This window comes from Heptranchias perlo, chromosome 1, assembly GCF_035084215.1.
Source record: "Heptranchias perlo isolate sHepPer1 chromosome 1, sHepPer1.hap1, whole genome shotgun sequence".
In the NCBI taxonomy this organism is placed as follows: Eukaryota; Metazoa; Chordata; class Chondrichthyes; order Hexanchiformes; family Hexanchidae; genus Heptranchias; species Heptranchias perlo.
This window is the reverse complement of record NC_090325.1, coordinates 63129583-63147735: the sequence shown is the minus strand read 5'-3', so window position 1 is coordinate 63147735 and position 18153 is coordinate 63129583. Positions and strand designations below refer to the sequence as shown.

The 18153-nt window shown below is 40.4% G+C and overlaps 1 protein-coding gene across 1 annotated transcript in view; it reads right to left on the bottom strand.

Annotated features, from left to right (window-relative positions):
- LOC137332157 (sodium channel protein type 4 subunit alpha-like) overlaps positions 1 to 18153 on the bottom strand; it is a 160618-nt gene that overhangs the window by 30424 nt on the left and 112041 nt on the right. The window contains exons 18-19 of the mRNA XM_067996231.1: positions 16655 to 16796; positions 3995 to 4098 (exon numbers count right to left, since the gene is read on the bottom strand). Coding sequence (XP_067852332.1) covers positions 3995 to 4098; positions 16655 to 16796 — 246 coding nt within the window. The remainder of the gene's footprint in view (positions 1 to 3994; positions 4099 to 16654; positions 16797 to 18153) is intronic.

Here is an 18153-nt window from a genome sequence, read left to right as displayed (position 1 = left end):
AGACTTATATAGGCTTGTATGATAATATAATCATATAATAATGATTCCCATGTACAGTCCAGAGGTTAATTGAATTTATTTTAAAAGGGAGATGTAATGATATTTAGAAGTTATGTAGAGCCATTTGGTGGTCAGGGATGGGATTGATATATAAATACTACATGATTAGAGAAGGAGGTTGACACTTTGAATAAAATTTGAGACATCTTGTACACAGTCTCCTGAAGGTTGTTCACATAGGCTACAAACCTTCACAAGATCTGCATGCCAAAGAATTTTCTTACACTAGAATGTCATTGTGTAGAATTATTTTTGGTGGAAAAATACTTGGTGAGAAAATTGAAATGGGGGAAAGATTCATCATAATATGGTTGGTAAATAATTAGAGAAGAGAAAAACAAAGTTAAACACTTAGAATCATAGAATCATAAAATGGTTACAGCATAGAAGGAGGCCATTTGGCCCGTCAAACCCACGCCAGCTCTCTGCAAGAGCAATCCAGCTAGTCCCACACCCCCGCCCTTTCCCCGTACCCCTGCAAATTTTTTCCCTTCAACTACTTACCCAATTCCCCTTTGAAAGCCACGATTGAATCTGCCTCCATCACCCCCTCAGGCAGTGTATTCCAGATCATAACCACTCACTGCATAAAAACGTTTTTCCTCATGTCACCTTTGGTTCTTTTGCCAATCACCTTAAATCTGTGTCCTCTGGTTCTTGACCCTTCAGCCAATGGGAACAGTTTCTCTCTATCTACTCTATCTAGACCCCTCTTGATTTTGAACACCTCTATCAAATCTCCTCTCAACCTTCTCTATTCCAGCTTCTCCAATCTATCCATGTAACTGAAGTCCTTCATCCCTGGAATCATTCTAGTAAATCTTTTCTGCACCCACTCAAAGGCCTTCACATCCTTCCTAAAGTGCAGTGCCCAGAATTGGACACAATACCCCAGTTGTGGCCGAACCAGTGTTTTATAAAGGTTCATCATAACTTCCTTGCTTTTGTACTCTATACCTCTATTTATAAAGGCCAGGATCCAGTATGCTTTTTTAACCGCTTTCTCAACCTGCCCTGCCACCTTCAAAGATTTGTGCACATATACCCCCAAGACTCTCTGTTCCTGTACCGCCTTTAGAATTGTACCCTTTAGTTTGTATTGCCTCTCCTCTTTCTTCCTACCAAAATGTATCACTTCACACTTCTCTGCGTTAAATTTCATCTGCCACTTGTCCAGCCATTCCACCAGCCTGTCTTAACCAATTAGGAAAAAAAAACCTGATAATTGACTCAGAGGTTATCATGTGAACAACTGACTCAACAACTTGCATTTACATAGTGCCTTTAACATAGCAGAACGTCCCAAGGCGCTTCACAGGTGCATTATCAAACAAAATTTGACACAAGAAATGCCATTATAAAAGTACAAAATATTTTCCAAATGTTTATGTTGCTTTTATACAACTGGTGCGTTGTGTGCGATGACTGCATATGTCCTGGGTAATATTTTAAAAAATTATTCATTCTCGGGATCTGGGCATCTATAGCAAGGCCAGTATTTATTGCCCATCCCCAATTGCTCTTGAGAAGGTGGTGGTGAGCCGCCTTCTTGAAATGACAAGTTCCATCATTTTATGTCTTATATTGGCAATAATTTACTAACCTCTATTATAATTAGCGCAGAGTAATTACATTATTAGATTACAGGAAACAAAAGAATTAACCATTTAATATGTTGTTACATTTGTAATTAAAATTGCTATTTAAACATAATGTGTTGGATTCTGTCATTAAAGACAGTGAGCAAAAAACCCAAAAGAAAATATAGTTATACAGGTAGGTACTTGAATATGAAATACTTAGCTGTTGATGTTTTCCAGGTGGTTATTTTTGAAATCTGTATTTGGATTGCTGCTCTGTAGCACTCAAAAAACATCCAGTTGTTAAGGAAGTATAATTGGCTCACTCTGGTGATGTCAGCCAGGGAAATCCCCATGGAGTGTACACACTATCCAGTATTGATATTAATGTTTTTAGCCTGTATCCAGGCTGGATGGGAGCCTTCTTTTTTTAATTAAGTCTGCTGAAAAACGTGCTGGAAGCCGATTTAAAAAAAACTTCTCGAGGGCAACCTGGTACTGTTTAACTTAGAACTGAAGCACAAATCATGTTTTATTTTCTGTTTTTAATTGGAAAGACTAAAAGCCCCAATTTCTTCCTCCTTGTGAGCAAGTGCAAAAGTGAGTGTAAGTCTGTGCACATATGGCTTGACTGGCTGCCATGAACAACAAGCCTATTTTTCCTCTGAGTGTTGCAGGCCTAAAAATAAATATATGGAAAAGATGCAAATACAATAATAATTAAGTGGTTGTTTTATATTTTGTGAATTGAAGAACTGGGCAAAAATGCTGGTGGTGGAAAGTAGAAAGCCTGGGTAGTGACCTAGACCCCCAAAAGATCAAGATTTTGCAGCCCCTTACAAAAGGGGCTGATGGGGGGGGGGTGCAGAAAATAATGTTTCTGAATAGTGCCCCTGGAAGCTCGCCCTGGACTGGCACACTCTGCCGCAGTTTGCATCCTCCTGAGGTAGATGGGGGCACAAAATCTGCCCTGAGTGGCATGAGCACTCGCTCACTTTGCTTAAATTTAGCACCCTCCCCCTGAACCCATGAACTTCGGCAGAGTTATCGCCGGAGGTCACTAGCTGGAGCACCTCTGCATTTATGCTGGGACGTCAGCCTTGCGTGCTTTTGGAATCATTTCTTTTTATTTAAATAAGTTTTGAGTGGATTTTATTTGCACAAAACTATTGAACAAATGTTGTATCTGTCAGGTTGGTGAATTTCCAGATTGTTCCATTTTTTATGGTGTGCACACATGTTCAGTGTCATGGCCCCAGTGAGTATAGTGAAATAAAAAGTAATGGACGGGGTATTCTATATACTTCATCGCACAATGACCCTTTGAAATAATCGGTAATAAAATATACACTTGTTTTACATACAGGCTATTCCATTATCACTTAACAGCTCTTTGTGCTTGTGTTATTACTCCTGGAGTTGTTGGTAAGCATATGGAAAAGGAATAATTTTCTCTCTAAATATCCCTTGAACACAGCATTTCTCAATTTATTTTTATTTAGCACCTTAAGATGGCAATATTCATAAATTTAAGTAAAAAAATATAAATATTTTGTCAGTCCTCGCACCAGCTTATCAATAGCACAGTGATTGAACAGTTAAGGGCTTTTATTTCACCCCAGCAAATATAAGTTCCCAGAAATAAGATACATAAGCAGAATTGTAAGGGTTTTAGACAGTGAATTTGTTTTAAACTTCCATTCTTTCTGAGTAATAGTGGTATTTTGTCCTTACTAAACAGAAGGGGGAAGATTGCCTCATGCCTGGCAGAAACGGGGCGGTCACACACTGATAATGGTGGGCAGTGAACGACTGTCCCACTCCCGCCATCGCTGTGCCCGTCACCATCTCCTCCCCAGCCTGCCCGACTTCGGCAGCTGGCCCACTTAGTGGTCCTATAATGGGAGAGTACTGGGTGGACCGATCGCTGTACGCACTCTGCAGAATATCAGCTAGCTGCCTGGCCGGTAAGTTTGTGTTTATTTTTGAGGGACCGAGAGGAGCTGAAGGTGCTCCTCCAGCCTGAGCCGCCACCGCTCTGCCCCATCCCCTCCCCTCCTCCCCTCCCGAGATCAGCCCCTCTCCCCACACGCCTCCCGCCTGACACCCGAAATCTACCCCATGTACACAGATGAACTAATAAAGTAAGGAACCACACATGCAAAAATCAAGACAGAAACCCCCAATAGCATGATGCATAATGGGAATCAAAACTGTTAAGAAACTATTTTGTTACATCTATAAAAATACAGGATTTTATTAGTGCTTTATAGCTAGATAATAATCATATTTGGTAAAATAAATGCACTTTGTGCGTTTTTTTTGTGATGCAAACTCTTGTTATCAAAGCATACCTTGGGAGTTGGAATTTTCTTAACTGGTTTATTTTTAGATAGACGTTTAAGTGTGCCATAAAATCTTCTTTGATCTTCAGTGAGAACCGTAACTAAAGCTCCTTCTTTTCGTGACTGCAACAAAGGCAAAGAGAAATTCAGAAATGCATAAACTAAGACAAAGTCTTTGCTAATTGCACCACAGATTTCAGCTGTGATTACAACATTTTAATAAGGTATTGTCTGCCTTTTGTGAGCCGTGCAATTTCTGTTGTGAGAATATCACTGACAAAGAAATACATGTCTGTTTTCAATTACCTAATCATAAATGACAATCCAGCATTCAACCCAATTTCCAACTTCAACATAAATAAACAAACAACGCTGAAAATATGCAGACTAGGTGTCTCAGCTAAATAACACATAAATTTAAATCACTGTAGCTAAGGTTCACATTTGAGCTCAAATGAAGAAAAAGACGATGATACTAGCATTTGATACTAGCAAGTCTTGTGTAAGTCCATTATTTTGTTTGTTTTTTGGCTCAGTGCAAAATGACGCTGATACAGTGGCCGATACGAATATTGGGCAGGAATCACGAGGGTGATTTTCGATTTGGGAAGGTAGTGGGACAGTAGACGTGCGGAAATATGGTGGCAATCAGTTCCGGCAGATTTCTGCTTGTTTAAGGCCCTGCTTGATTTTCATTAATGTATTGTAGAAGGGGTTGGGGAAGGGCTCCGTGCCATTTTCATGCCCAGGGGCATGCTGGATGCCAAGTATGCATCATGCCAGTGAAACCTGGCAGAAGACAAGGCCTCGGTCGGACCTGCAGGCGGGTGGGCATTTAAAAGACCCATATACTTTCAAGGTTAAGTGCATTGGGTGTTGTAAAGGCCCTTCTTATTGTTTTTTTTGGGTTTCCAGCTGGTATTTAGGCTTTCATGAGCCTTTGGGACAAGTGCAGTTACTTTTTTATTTATTTTGCCCTGACCTCCCTTTATTGGCACCAGAACTTTTGCCACCAAGAATTCTTCGAGTTGACGTGTTTGGAGGAAAAGGGGACCAGCAGAAACGTGTGCCAGGCAGATCAGGTTGTCTGAGCGGCCCCGCTGTTCTCACCCACTCCCCACATCTGCAGAGAGAGGTAACAGACTTCACTTTGGCAGACATTGTTGGTGGAGTCTCCTCTTCCCAACGACAGCTGTGCCATCAGATCTCCCGATGGCATCACGGTGAGATGTGAATGCCTGTGTAACCCTTATGCTGGAAGGTTCAGAAGCATTCTAATCAAAGCATGTATGGTATCCCATGAAAGAACGCATGCCAGGGTGATCAGCAGCTAGTGTTGCTGGCTTGGCTGCACCTGCTACGATGCCACCAATCATTTCTGCAGGCCTTGGTAAACCCAGCTGGGAATGACTGTGGTAACCTGCCCTCTCAGAATCTCGACCAGTGGAGGGGAGGACGCCAAACTTTGGCATCAGATGCAAGGATACCAATGGCTACCATGCAGCACAGATTCTCCTTTCCATTGACGTTGGGCAGGGCGGGCGGCCAATCCGCAGTACCGAGTTTACCGTCCAGTGGTGAAAGTTAAAATCTATCCCTGATGTTTTCTTTTTTGCTGCTTAAAATTCATTTGATATGTTATTAATTAGTGCCTCCACATCATTAAATGCAGAAGTAAGTAGAAAAAAATATTGATTTTTTTTTTGAAAAATAGACCATATCTAGTTTACTTTCAGACATTTCAAGACAGCTACTCAAAAACTAAACTGTTCATATCTTAACTCCAAGTAATCCCAAAAGTAAAGTAAATTTTTTGAAAAGTACTTTCTAAAAAAAAATGCCTTTTAATGTGAATTAGTTATTAGGCCCTTTCCCTTCATGTACACGACTATTACTGTTTAATAATAAAGGAATAGATTTATAAAGATAGCCTAAGGAGGCTGTGCCATCAAGATCCTGCTTTTTGCTTGTCAAAGCATGCTCCTTTGGTCAAAATGTTATTCTTGGTCCCGGTGTCAGCCCTGGTGTCATTGCTAATTGTCTTAATTAATGCCACAGAACTAAACCTTTAAATTACCAAATGCCCTAATGCAAAGTTCTGCACTGTAGGGTGAATATATAATTCTGATTTTGGGGTAACATAAAGAAAGGTTGAAAACTATCTATGAAAACTAATACTCCATTGGAATTAATTCTATGAAAATTCCCAAGGAAAGGGATTCTGGAGTACTGAACCCTTCCCTTGGCTGTTCCCAAATGTGACACCACACTGGGTGTTCAGATGGGGAAGGCGACAGATTCTGTATTATGATCTATTGTATGTACACATGCATTTGTAATGGATTGCAAAAATCCTCAGTATAAAGTTGTAGTATGCCTTAACTAAAATTTATTTTTAATGATTTAACCCCTGCAATGTAACAGATGAGTTAATTTGCCCAGAAGAAATAGGTGAAGAAAGTGTTTTAAAGTTAGGTATGTACAAAAAAGACTTAGAATTATTTAGATTATATAGAATAAAGTAAAGTTAAATAATAGAAAAAGAAGAGAGAATAAAAAAAGAGAAATTGGGGAAACATTGGGAGGGTAATTGAAGTGCTGAAGATTTCTTATTTTTACTTGTTGATCTCCCATGGCACTGCTCTTGCAGCAAAATTTAAAAATAAAGGAGTCAATTTTAACCCTACTCATCCAGTGGAAATCAGTCAGGTAGGCAGTTAAAATCAACTTATCTGCTAATGTTCTACCTGGATCCCCCAACCTTCTTCAATCTTAACCTGCTCTTCTGAACAGGTGGCAAAGACCCCTGCCCGAAGCTGGCGGGGTCCTTTGTAAATATAGAGATCGGGGTCTAATTACATAATCGAGCCCCGACTGCTCTTTTAACACTGACCTAAGCGGGGAAGCCGCTGCAGCTTTCCCACCAGGTGAACTCAAGTCGGAAGAGGGACACAAAAGCAGTAGATGGTCAAAAAACCCGTATTTAGCACCATGGAAAGACCAGCAACTTTTCATGGAGAGGGGAGCTGTCATCTTGGTCAGCTCAACCAATCAGAATAACTGGTCGAGGCCAGCAGAAGAAAGTAAACCAATAATGAGCAGCTCCAAAAGGGCACATCACAGCAAAAGGCAAGCAGCATTCAGGTAAGGGTAAATTTATAAATCTAAAGGGGAAAGCCAAGGCCAAAGAGCAGTGTCAAGATTTGGGTAAAGATATGATGTGGAGATGCCGGTGATGGACTGGGGTTGACAAATGTAAGGAATCTTACAACACCAGGTTATAGTCCAACAATTTTATTTTAAAATCACAAGCTTTCAGAGATTATCCCCTTCGTCAGGTGAATGAAGGGGATAATCTCCAAAAGCTTGTGATTTTAAAATAAAATTGTTGGACTATAACCTGGTGTTGTAAGATTCCTTACATGGGTAAAGATAAGCAGAGTGTGCCAGGAAGGGACAGAATGTTTAACGGTAATAGTGCATCAGTGAATAAGGTCAAATCAGAGAAAAATAGTAACAAGTTAAAATTAAAGGTGCTTTATCTAAATGCACAAAGCATTCGTAACAAGATAGATGAATTAATGGCACAAATAGAGATAAATGGGTTTGATCTAGTAGCCATTACTGAGACATGGTTGCAAGGTAACCAAGGCTGGGAACTAAATATTCCAGGGTACTTGACTTTTCCAAAAGACAGACAAAATGGAAAAGGGGGTGGGGTGGGGGGTGGGGGGAGGTAGCCCTGATAACAAAGGATGAGATAAAGACAGTAGTGAGAAAGGATCTTGGCTCGGAAGATCAGGAAATAGAATCAGTATGTGGAGATAAGAAATAACAAGGGACAGAAAACTACTCCTGGTGGGAGTAGTTTATAGGCCCCCTAACATTAGTTTTACTGTTGACAGAGTATTAATCAAGAAATAAGAGGAGCTTATAGCAAAGGTAATGCAATAATCATGGAGGACCTTAACCTTCATATAGACTGGGCAAATCAAATTAGCACAAGTCGTTTGGAGGACGAGTTCATGGAATACATTCGAGAGAATTTCCTAGAACAATACGTCATGGAACCAACCAGGGAACAGGCTATTTCAGATCTTGTCTTGTGTAATGAGACAGGGTTAATTAGTAATCTCATAGTAAGGGATCCTCCAGGGTAGAGTGATCAAAATATGATGAATTTCACATTGAGTTTGAGACTGATGGACTTAAGTCTGAAACTAGAGTCTTGAACTTAAACATAGCCAATTACATAGGTGTGAGGGTGAGTTGGCTGAGGTTGATTGGGAAATTAGATTAAAAGATATGACAATAGATAATCAATGGTGAACATTTAAAGAAATATTTCATAATTCCCAACAAATATACATTCCATTGAGGAATAAAAGTTCCACGGGAAAAGTGGCTAACTAAAGAAGTTAAGGATAGTATTAGATTAAAAGAAGAGGCTTATGTTGCCAAGAAGAGTATTAAGCCTGAGGATTGGGAGTTTTAGAAACCAGCAAAGGATGACCAAAAAATTGATAAAGTGGGAGAAAATAGAATGAGAGTAAACTAGCAAGAAATATGAAAACAGATTGTAAGAGCTTCTACAAGTACGTAAAAAGGAAGAGAGTAGCGAAAGTAAACGTGGGTCCCTTAGAGGCTGAGACAGGAGAAATTATAGTGGGGAATAAGGAAATGGCAGAGATGTTAAACAAATATTTTGTTTCTGTCTTCACAGTAGAAGACACAAAAAAAATACCAGAAATAGTGGGGAACCAAGGGTCTAATGAGAGTGAGGAACTTAAAGTAATTAATATTAGTAAAGAAAAAGTTCTGGAGAAATTAATGGGACTAAAAGCTGCCAAATCCCCTGGACCTGTTGGCCGACATCCTAGGGTTTTAAAACAGGTGGCTGCAGACATAGTGGATGCATTGGTTGTGATCTTCCAAAATTCCCTAGATACTAGAACGGTCCCAGTGGATTGGAAGGTAGCAAATATAATCCCGCTATTCAAGAAAGGAGAGAGAGAGAGAAAACAGGGACTGTTCGGCCAGTTAGCCTGACATCAGTAGTCGGGAAAATGTCGGAATCTATTATTAAGAACATGGTAACGGGACACGTAGAAAATCATAATATGATTAGATAGATTCAACATGGTGAAAGGGAAATCATGTTTGACAAATCTATTAGAGTTTTTTGAGGATGTAACTAGCAGGGTAGATAAAGGGGAACTAGTGGATATAGCATAATTGGATTTTCAAAAGGCATTCAATAATGTGCCACACAAAGTTGTTACACAAGATAAGGGCTCATGGGGTTGGGGTAATATATTAGCATGGATAGAGGATTGGTTAACGGACAGAAAACAGAGAGTAGGAATAAACGGGTCATTTTCAGGTTGGCAGGCTGTAACTAGTGGGGTGCCGCAGGGATCAGTGCTTGGGCCTCAGCTATTTACAATCTACATTAATGACTTAGTTGAAGGGACCGAGTGTAATGTATCCAAGATTGCTGACGATGCAAAGCTAGATGGGAAAGTAAGCTGTGAGGAGGACACAAAGAGTCTACAAAGGGATATCGACAGGTTAAGTGAGTGGGCAAGAAGGTGGTAGATGGAGTATAATGTGGGGAAATGTGAGGTTATTCACTTTGGCAGGAAGAATAGAAAAACAGAATTTTTTTAAATAATGAGAAACTATTAAATGTTGGTGTCCAGAGAGACTTGGGTGTCCTGGCACAAGAAACACAAAAGGTGAGAAATTATTAAATGTTGGTGTTCAGAGGGATTTGGGTGTCCTTGCACATGAAACACAGAAAGTTAACATACAGGTACAGCAAGCAATTAGGAAGGCAAATGGTATGTTGGCCTTTATTGCAAGGGGGTTGGAGTACAAGATTAAGGATGTCTTGCTGCAATTGTACAGGGCTTTGGTGAGCCCTCACGTGGAATAGTGTGTACAGTATTGTTCTCCTTACCGAAGGAAGGACATATTTGCCTTAGAGGTGGTGCAATGAAGATTTCGCTGGATTGATTCCTGGGATGAGAGGGTTGTCCTAAGAGGAGAGATTGAATAGACTGGGCCTATACTCTCTGGAGATTAGAAGAATGAGAGGTGGTCTCATTGAAGCATATAAGATTTTGAGAGGGCTTGACAGGGTAGATGCTGAGAGGCTGTTCCCCCTGGCTGGAGAATCTAGAACTAGGGGGCATTGTCTTAGGATAAGGGGTCGGCCATTTAGGACTGAGATGAGGAGAAATTTCTTCACTCAGAGGGTTGTGAATCTTTGAAATTCTCTACCCCAGAGGACTGTTGGTGCTCAGTCGTTGAATATATTCACGACTGAGATCGATAGATGTTTTGACTCTAAGGGAATCCAGGGATATGGGGATCGGGCAGGAAAGTGGAGCTGAGGTTGAAGATCAGCCATATCTTATTGAATGGCGGAGCAGGCTCGAGGGACCGTATGGCCTACTCCTGCTCCCATTTCTTATGTTCTTATCCAACCATGTAGTAGATGAACAGCAGGGGTGGTCTGGTGCATCTCATTGTGTGAGTCAACATTCTCAGCAATCATTCTGATGCAGTCAAACTACCGCTCGCAACTGCTGGACAGAAACCTAGAAGCTGTACTAAGATGTGCTGTGTCTGATAAATTCATGCAAGAATTCCAAACTTTGGTGAAAGAGAAAGACTCATACTCAATGGTGGTAGATGTTTGTTAAGTAAGTATACATGTGAAGTACATTTACCTATCTTTTCTGTAAGGCATTTTCTACTAAAATTGGTGCCTGTGGCTAAAATGGTGTTAGCATAGACACACCTGTGGCTAGTCAATGATTTCTATTGGACTAAAGTGGTCTCGAGGCTCGAACAGGCACTAGGAAGAACGGGAGAAATGAAGTGCAGTGGAAAGGGGCAGAGAGAAAGAATATTTAAAATGAGATGCAAAATAGGAGGAAAAAATTATGCAAAACTGAACATAATTATCTTGTATGTTTTTGTGGAATTGAATAGCTGGATCTGATTGGCTTGTGGGGGCCACATGACTAAATTATATCATGAACCAATACATCTCTGCATCCTGTAAACACAAAATGTTTATTAATAAAGATTTGATATTTTGTTTAAAGTGTTTATTTTGGTAGTTTAGGGTTAATCTTACATTTGAGTAACTTTATTACTGTAATATTAGTTTGTGTTTCAGTATCATGGTTATTTTAGTTTGAAAAATAGTTTTAGCAACTTATCTGTCAATACTTAAAAACATTAAAAAGTAAAAAGGATGAGGCCCGGTTGATATCAATCTCTTCAGTACCATAACTCTCCCATTATAACACCCTTAACACTTTTGTCTCTACTACTCCACCCTCGGAGATTATTCCAAAGATTTATCAGTTTTCCTAATATCTATTTAAGTTTACTTACCATTGGTTTAAATGAATGTCTTCTGGTCCTACTTTCTTGGCTTAATTTGAAATAATAATCTAGATTTACCTTATCTATACCATTTTATATTTTATATACTTGGATTCGGTCTCCCTTAACCGCCATCTTTCCAGATTGTCGCATTTGGGCTTTTCTATTCACTATTGATAGCTCACCCCTTTTACTCTTGGGATCATCCATGCTGCTCTTTTTTGCACCCACTCCAAAACAAAAATATGTGGTGTGGTAATCAGAATCGAACATAATACTTCCAGTGAGGTCTGACCAATGTAACTTAAAGCTGTAGTATAGCTGGAGGCTTGTACTCAATTACTCTAGCTGTATATCCTAGAATTAGACTTTCTAATTGCTTTCCCACATTGTCTGGACAATGAAGATGCTACGTCTGCCATCACTTCCACGTCCAGTTTCTAAATCTCCCTCTACTATTTGTCTGCCTAATTGTGTTGATGACCAAAATGTTTCTGCAAATCTTTTGTTATATCCGTCATCTCTAATTGGAATCAAAGATTGTCAGGCAAAACTGTAATTGAACAGTGGGTGGCTTTTAAAGAGGAGATGGTTCAGGTACAGTCTAGGCACATTCCCACGAGGCAGAAAGATAGGGCAACTAAAGCCAGAGCTTCCTGGATGACAAAAAAGATAGTGAGTAAGATGAAACAGAAAAAAAGGGCGTATGATAGATGTCAGGTTGATAACACAAGTGAGAACCAGGCAGAATATAGAAAGTTCAGAGAGGAAGTGAAAAAGGAAATAAGTGGGGAAAAGAGAGGGTATGAGAATAGACTGGCGGCCAACAGAAAAGGGAATCCAAAAGTCTTCTACAGCCATTTCAACAGTAAACGGGTAGTAAGAGGAGGGGTGGGGCCGATTAGGGTCCATGAAGGAGATCTACTCATGGATTAAAGGAAGATATAGTTGAGATACTGGATAGGCTAAAAATTAATAAAGAAGAGGTACTTGAAAGGCTGGCTGTACTTAAAGTAGATAAGTCACCCGGTCTGGATGGGATGCATCCCAGTTTGCTGAGGGAAGTAAGGGTGGAAAATGCGGAGGTACTGGCCATAATCTTCCAAACATCCGTAGGTACGGGGGTGGTGCCAGAGGACTGGAGAATTGCAAGTGTTACACCCTTGTTCAAAAAAGGGTGTAAGGATAAACCCAGCAACTATAGGCCAGTCAGTTTAACCTCAGTGGTGGGGAAACTTTTAGGAACGATAATCCGGGACAGAATTAACAGTCACTTGGACGAGTGTGGATTTATTTTGTTTTTATTCGTTCATGGGATGTGAGCATTGCTGGCAAGGCCAGCATTTATTGCCCATCCCTAATTGCCCTTGAGAAGGTGGATGTGAGCTGCCTTCCTGAACCGCTGCAGTCTGTGTGGTGAAGGTTCTCCCACAGTGCTGTTAGGTAGGGAGTTCCAGGATTTTGACCCAGCGACGATGAAGGAACGGCGATATATTTCCAAGTCGGGATGGTGTGTGACTTGGAGGGGAACGTGCAGGTGTTGTTCCCATGTGCCAAGGCTTCTTCGACAGTACCTTCCAAACCCGCAACCTCTACCACCTAGAAGGACCTTCTGGGTGGTAGAGGTTGCGGGTTTGGGAGGTGCTGTTGAAGAAGCCTTGGCGAGTTGCTGCAGTGCATCCTGTGGATGGTACACACTGCAGCCACTGTGCGCCGGTGGTGAAGGGAGTGAATGTTTAGGGTGGTGGATGGGGTGCCAATCAAGTGGGCTGCTTTGTCCTGGATGGTGTCGAGCTTCTTGAGTGTTGTTGGAGCTGCACTCATCCAGGCAAGTGGAGAGTATTCCATCACACTCCTGACTTGTGCCTTGTAGATGGTGGAAAGGCTTTGGGGAGTCAGGAGGTGAGTTACTTGCCACTGACTACCCAGCCTCTTACCTGCTTTTTTAGCCACAGTATTTATGTGGCTGGTCCAGTTAAGTTTCTGGTCAATGGTGACCCCCCAGGATGTTGATGGTGGGGGATCTGGTGATGGTAATGCCGTTGAATGTCAAGGGGAGGTGGTTAGTCTCCCTCTTGTTGGAGATGGTCATTGCCTGGCACTTATCTGGCGCGAATGTTACTTGCCACTTATCAGCCCAAGCCTGGATGTTGTTCAGGTCTTGCTCTATGCGGGTACAGACTGCTTAGGGAAAGCCAGCACGGATTTGTTATAGGCAAATCGTGTTTAACTAACCTGATAAAGTTTTTTGATGAGGTAACAGAGAGGGTAGATGAGGGCAATGAAGTCGATGATGTGTATATGGACTTTCAAAAGGCGTATGATAAAGTGCTGCACGGTAGGCTTATCATCAAGATTGCGGCCCATGGAATCAAGGGGGCAGTTGCAATATGGATACAGAATAGGCTAAGGGACAGGAAACAGAGAGTAGTGGTGAACGGTTGTTTTTCAGACTGGAGGGAGGTGTACAGTGGTGTTCCCCTGGGGTCAGTGCGGGGACCACTGCTTTTCTTAATATATATTAATGACTTGGACTTGGGTGTACAGGGCTCAATTTCAAAATTTGCAGATAACACAAAACTTGGAAGGGGAGTAAACAGTGAGGAGGATAGTGATAGACTTCAAGAGGATACAGACAGGCTGGTGGCATGGGCAGACACGTGGCAGATGAAATTTAACGCAGAAAGATGTGAAGTGATACATTTCGGTAGGAAGAACGAGGAAAGGCAATATAAAGCAGAGAGCACAACCCTAAAAGGGGTAGAGGAACAGAGAGATCTGGGGGTATATGTGCATAAATCGCTGAAGGTGGCACAGCAGGTTGAGAAAGAGGTTAAAAAAGCATACGGGATCCTGGGCTTTATAAATAGATTGTAAACAATTTTACAACACCAAGTTATAGTCCAACAAATTTATTTTAAATTCCACAAGCTTTTGGAGGCTTCCTCCTTCGTCAGGTGAACGGTGTGGAAATGAAATTTTCGAATCCTTCGCATTTTAAAATCACAGAACAATGCCTGGTGATTACTGCCCGTTGCCAAGGCAATCACAGTGAGCAGACAGAAAGGTGTCACCTAAAAAGGCCACCGAATATACAAACCCCCCCAAAAAAAAGAGAGAGAGAGAGAGAGAGAAGGAAGACAGTCAATGACCCGTTATATTAAAAACAGATAACATTTGTTCGCTGGTGGGGTTACGTGTAGTGTGACATGAAATAGAGGCATAGAGTACAAAAATATGGAAGTCATGTTGAACCTTTATAAAACACTGGTTCATCCACAACTGGAATATTGTGTCCAGTTCTGGTCACCGCACTTTAAGGAAAGATGTGAAGGCCTTAGAGAGGGTGCAAAGAGATTTACGAGAATGATTCCTGGGATGAGGGACTTTAGTTACGTGGATAGACTGGAGAAGCTGGGATTGTTCTCCTTGGAACAGAGGCGGTTGCGAGGAGATTTAATAGAGGTATTCAAAATCATAAAGGGTCTAGACAGAGTAGATAGAGAGAAACTGTTCCCATTGGCAGAAGGGTCAAGAAGCAGAGGACTTTTATTTAAAGTGATTGGCAAAAGAACCAAAGGTGACATGAGGAAAAACTTATTTACACAGCGAGTGGTTATGATCTGGAATGCACTGCCCAAGGCGGTGGTGGAGGCAGATACAATCATGGCCTTCAAAAGGGAACTGGATAAGTACTTGAAAGGCAAAAATTTGCAGGGCTACAGGGATAGGGCGGGGGAGTGGGACTAGCTGGATTGCTCTTGCATAGAGTCGGCGTGGACTCGATGGGCCGAATGGCCTCCTTCCATGCTGTAACCTTTCTATGATTCTACACTCTATCTATTTTAGTGTGTTAGAAAATTTAACAAGCTTACATGTTTTATCAATATTCAGGTGAATAATATGCATTAGCAACAACATGGGTCCAAGCACTGACCCCTGCAGGATCCCACTCAGCACTTCTGCAGACTGACTGTTACACTTCTCATGCATATTCTCTGGTTCCTAGTATTTAACCAATTTCTTATCTGGTTCCATATTCTAGCCTGGATTTCTGCAGTTTTTAATTTAATTAGAAATCTTTGATGTTGAAGTTTGTTAAAAGCTTTCTGAAAGAAAGTTCCAATCTCTACTTTATTTGTAGCATCTTCAGAAAAGTCAAGAAGTTTTGTCAGGTAAATCTTTCCTTTCTAAATCCACGGTCACTGTTTCCGATTAAGGATTGAAAACCCAGTGTATCATAAAAATTATTTAAAAATATTACCCCTGTACTGAGATGCTGAAATAGTCACTTTCAAAAAACAGCTACTCTTCCATAAACACTTATCCAATCACTGCTCTCCAGTATACAAATATGTGCTAATCATTATTACAAATAGAATATAACAGCTTAAAGACAAAGCAAGACAATGTTATATGAATGTGATAGATTGTACCCTCAAAAGAAAAGTAATGTGTTTAGATACCTCCATATTACTCTATAGTCTAAGGGGAGTTCTGTGCAAATACGTATTAAGCTCCACTCATTGGCTTGTAAATGCAAGTTAAATTTTAATGCTAGCAAAGAACTGACAGGGCAGTTACCTTTCTGCTTACATTGAAAAAGGTTAAATACTTAAATAAAAAAACAGTTGCAATTATTCTGCAATTGTGGTTTCAGTTTTCGCACCGACACAATTGAACACCTTATTTATGGAACAAAGAAGATCAAAACTTATCATTAAGTGTAAAATTTAAATTCCTTTTTTACTGATTTCGATTGTTCTTACTTGAGCAAGTACAGTGCCATGATACTACGATGCATTTGGAATCTTGCTTAATCATATTTTAAAATTGGTGACTTTCCCGAATTTGGCACCTCTAATTTTTTTGGTTCCTCTACAACTTAGAAAATGTATTAAGAAGTTCTCTGCCTTTTGAATTAGCAGTTGATTTTTAAAAACAAACAATATTTTTCCATCATGCGCAAAATACAATATTTCCACGACGCAAAAAACAAAATGGCTACCCGCAACCCTCTGCAGTTCATCCCAATGGAGGCCCAGTATCACTAACTGCTATCAAACAGGGTGGGGAGGTGCAGGAAGAGAAAGGTAGAACATCCAACTGCAACATTACTCATTATGCAGATGGTTTATAAATATTGGATAAAAAAATACAAATTTGGTAGTCAATCAATCCATCTACAAATAAAACAATTACCAATCTTCAGCACAAATATAAAAGATAAAGAAACATTTCCTCATTAACAATATTTTACAATACTCACCCTTTTATGCATGGTGTTAAAATTATCAATAATTATCCCAATGAAAAGATTTAGAGTGAAGAATGTTCCAATGACAATAAAAGCTACAAAGTAGAAGAGACTGTATGGATTTGCACCCATTTCTGGCTGAAGGTCAATCTGCAGAAGACATTACAAAAGTTAGCATTCATTGCCCAGTAGAAGTATCAATATTTCTACTGCAAGCAGTAAAAAGAAAAATCGACAAGTCCTGTTTGCCATAAATTTCTTCTGATTTAATTTCCCCAATTCTTAGAAATCATTACTTTGTTTATGCAGAGAATATTACTCAAAGGTAGCATTGATTAATTTCAGCTACATGATCAGCATTGCAATTAAGTTGTATCTCTAAATATAAACTCTACGAAATTCTAATGTTTAACCAAATAAATGAGAATGTCAATGTGGTCCCACTGTCTGTGTCTCATATTAGGACTAAAATAAGAAGTACCATTGAAAGATAACCAGCATTTCAGGGGGCTATTTGGTAGACCCCAGGAGTCAGGCATTAGAGTGCAGCAGATGTGAAGTGGATACATTCTAATAATATCAAATAGGAGCATTCCCAATGGGATAACAAACTAGCATTACATAGAATGTACAGAACAGGAACAGGCCATTCACCCCAACAGGTCCAAGCCGGTGTTTATGCTCCACATGAGCCTACTCCCACCCTTCTTAATCTAACCCTATCAACATATCCTTCTATTCCCTTCTCACTCATGTGTTTATCCAGCTTCCCCTTACATGCATCTATGCTAGTCACCTCAACTACTCCTTGTGGTAGCGAATTCTACATTCTTACCACTCTCTGGGTGAAGAAGTTTCTCCTGAATTCCCTATTGGATTTGTTAGTGACTAACTTATATTTATGGCCTCTAGTTCTGGTCTCCCCTGCAAGTGACATCATCTTCTCTACGTCTACCCTATCAAACCCTTTCATAATCTTGAAGACCTCTATCAGGTCACCCCTCAGTCTTCTCTTTTCTGGAGAAAAGAGCCCCAGCCTATTCAATCTTTCCAGATAGGTATAACCTATCATTTTTGGTATCATCCTAGTAAATCTTTTTTTCACCTTCTTCAGTGCTCCAAGTGTGGTCTAACCAAGGTTCTGTACAAGCTTAGCGTAACCTCTCTGCTTTTCAATTCTATCTCTCTAGAAATGAACCCCGGTGCTTGGTTTGCTTTTTTATTAACCTGTGTCGCTACTTTTATTGATTTGTGTATCTGTAACCCTAAATCCCTCTGCTCCTCTTCCCCGTTTAGACTCTTACCAAAATGTACCACTTCACACTTACCTACATTGAAATTAATTTGCCATTTACACACCCATTCTGCAAATTTGTTAATGTCTTCCTGTATTTTGTCGCAGTCCTCCTCAGTATTAACTATACCCCCCAATTTGGTGTCGTCCGCACATTTTGAAATTGTACTTCCGATTCCCGAATCGTTTATGTCTATGGTGAACAACAGTGGT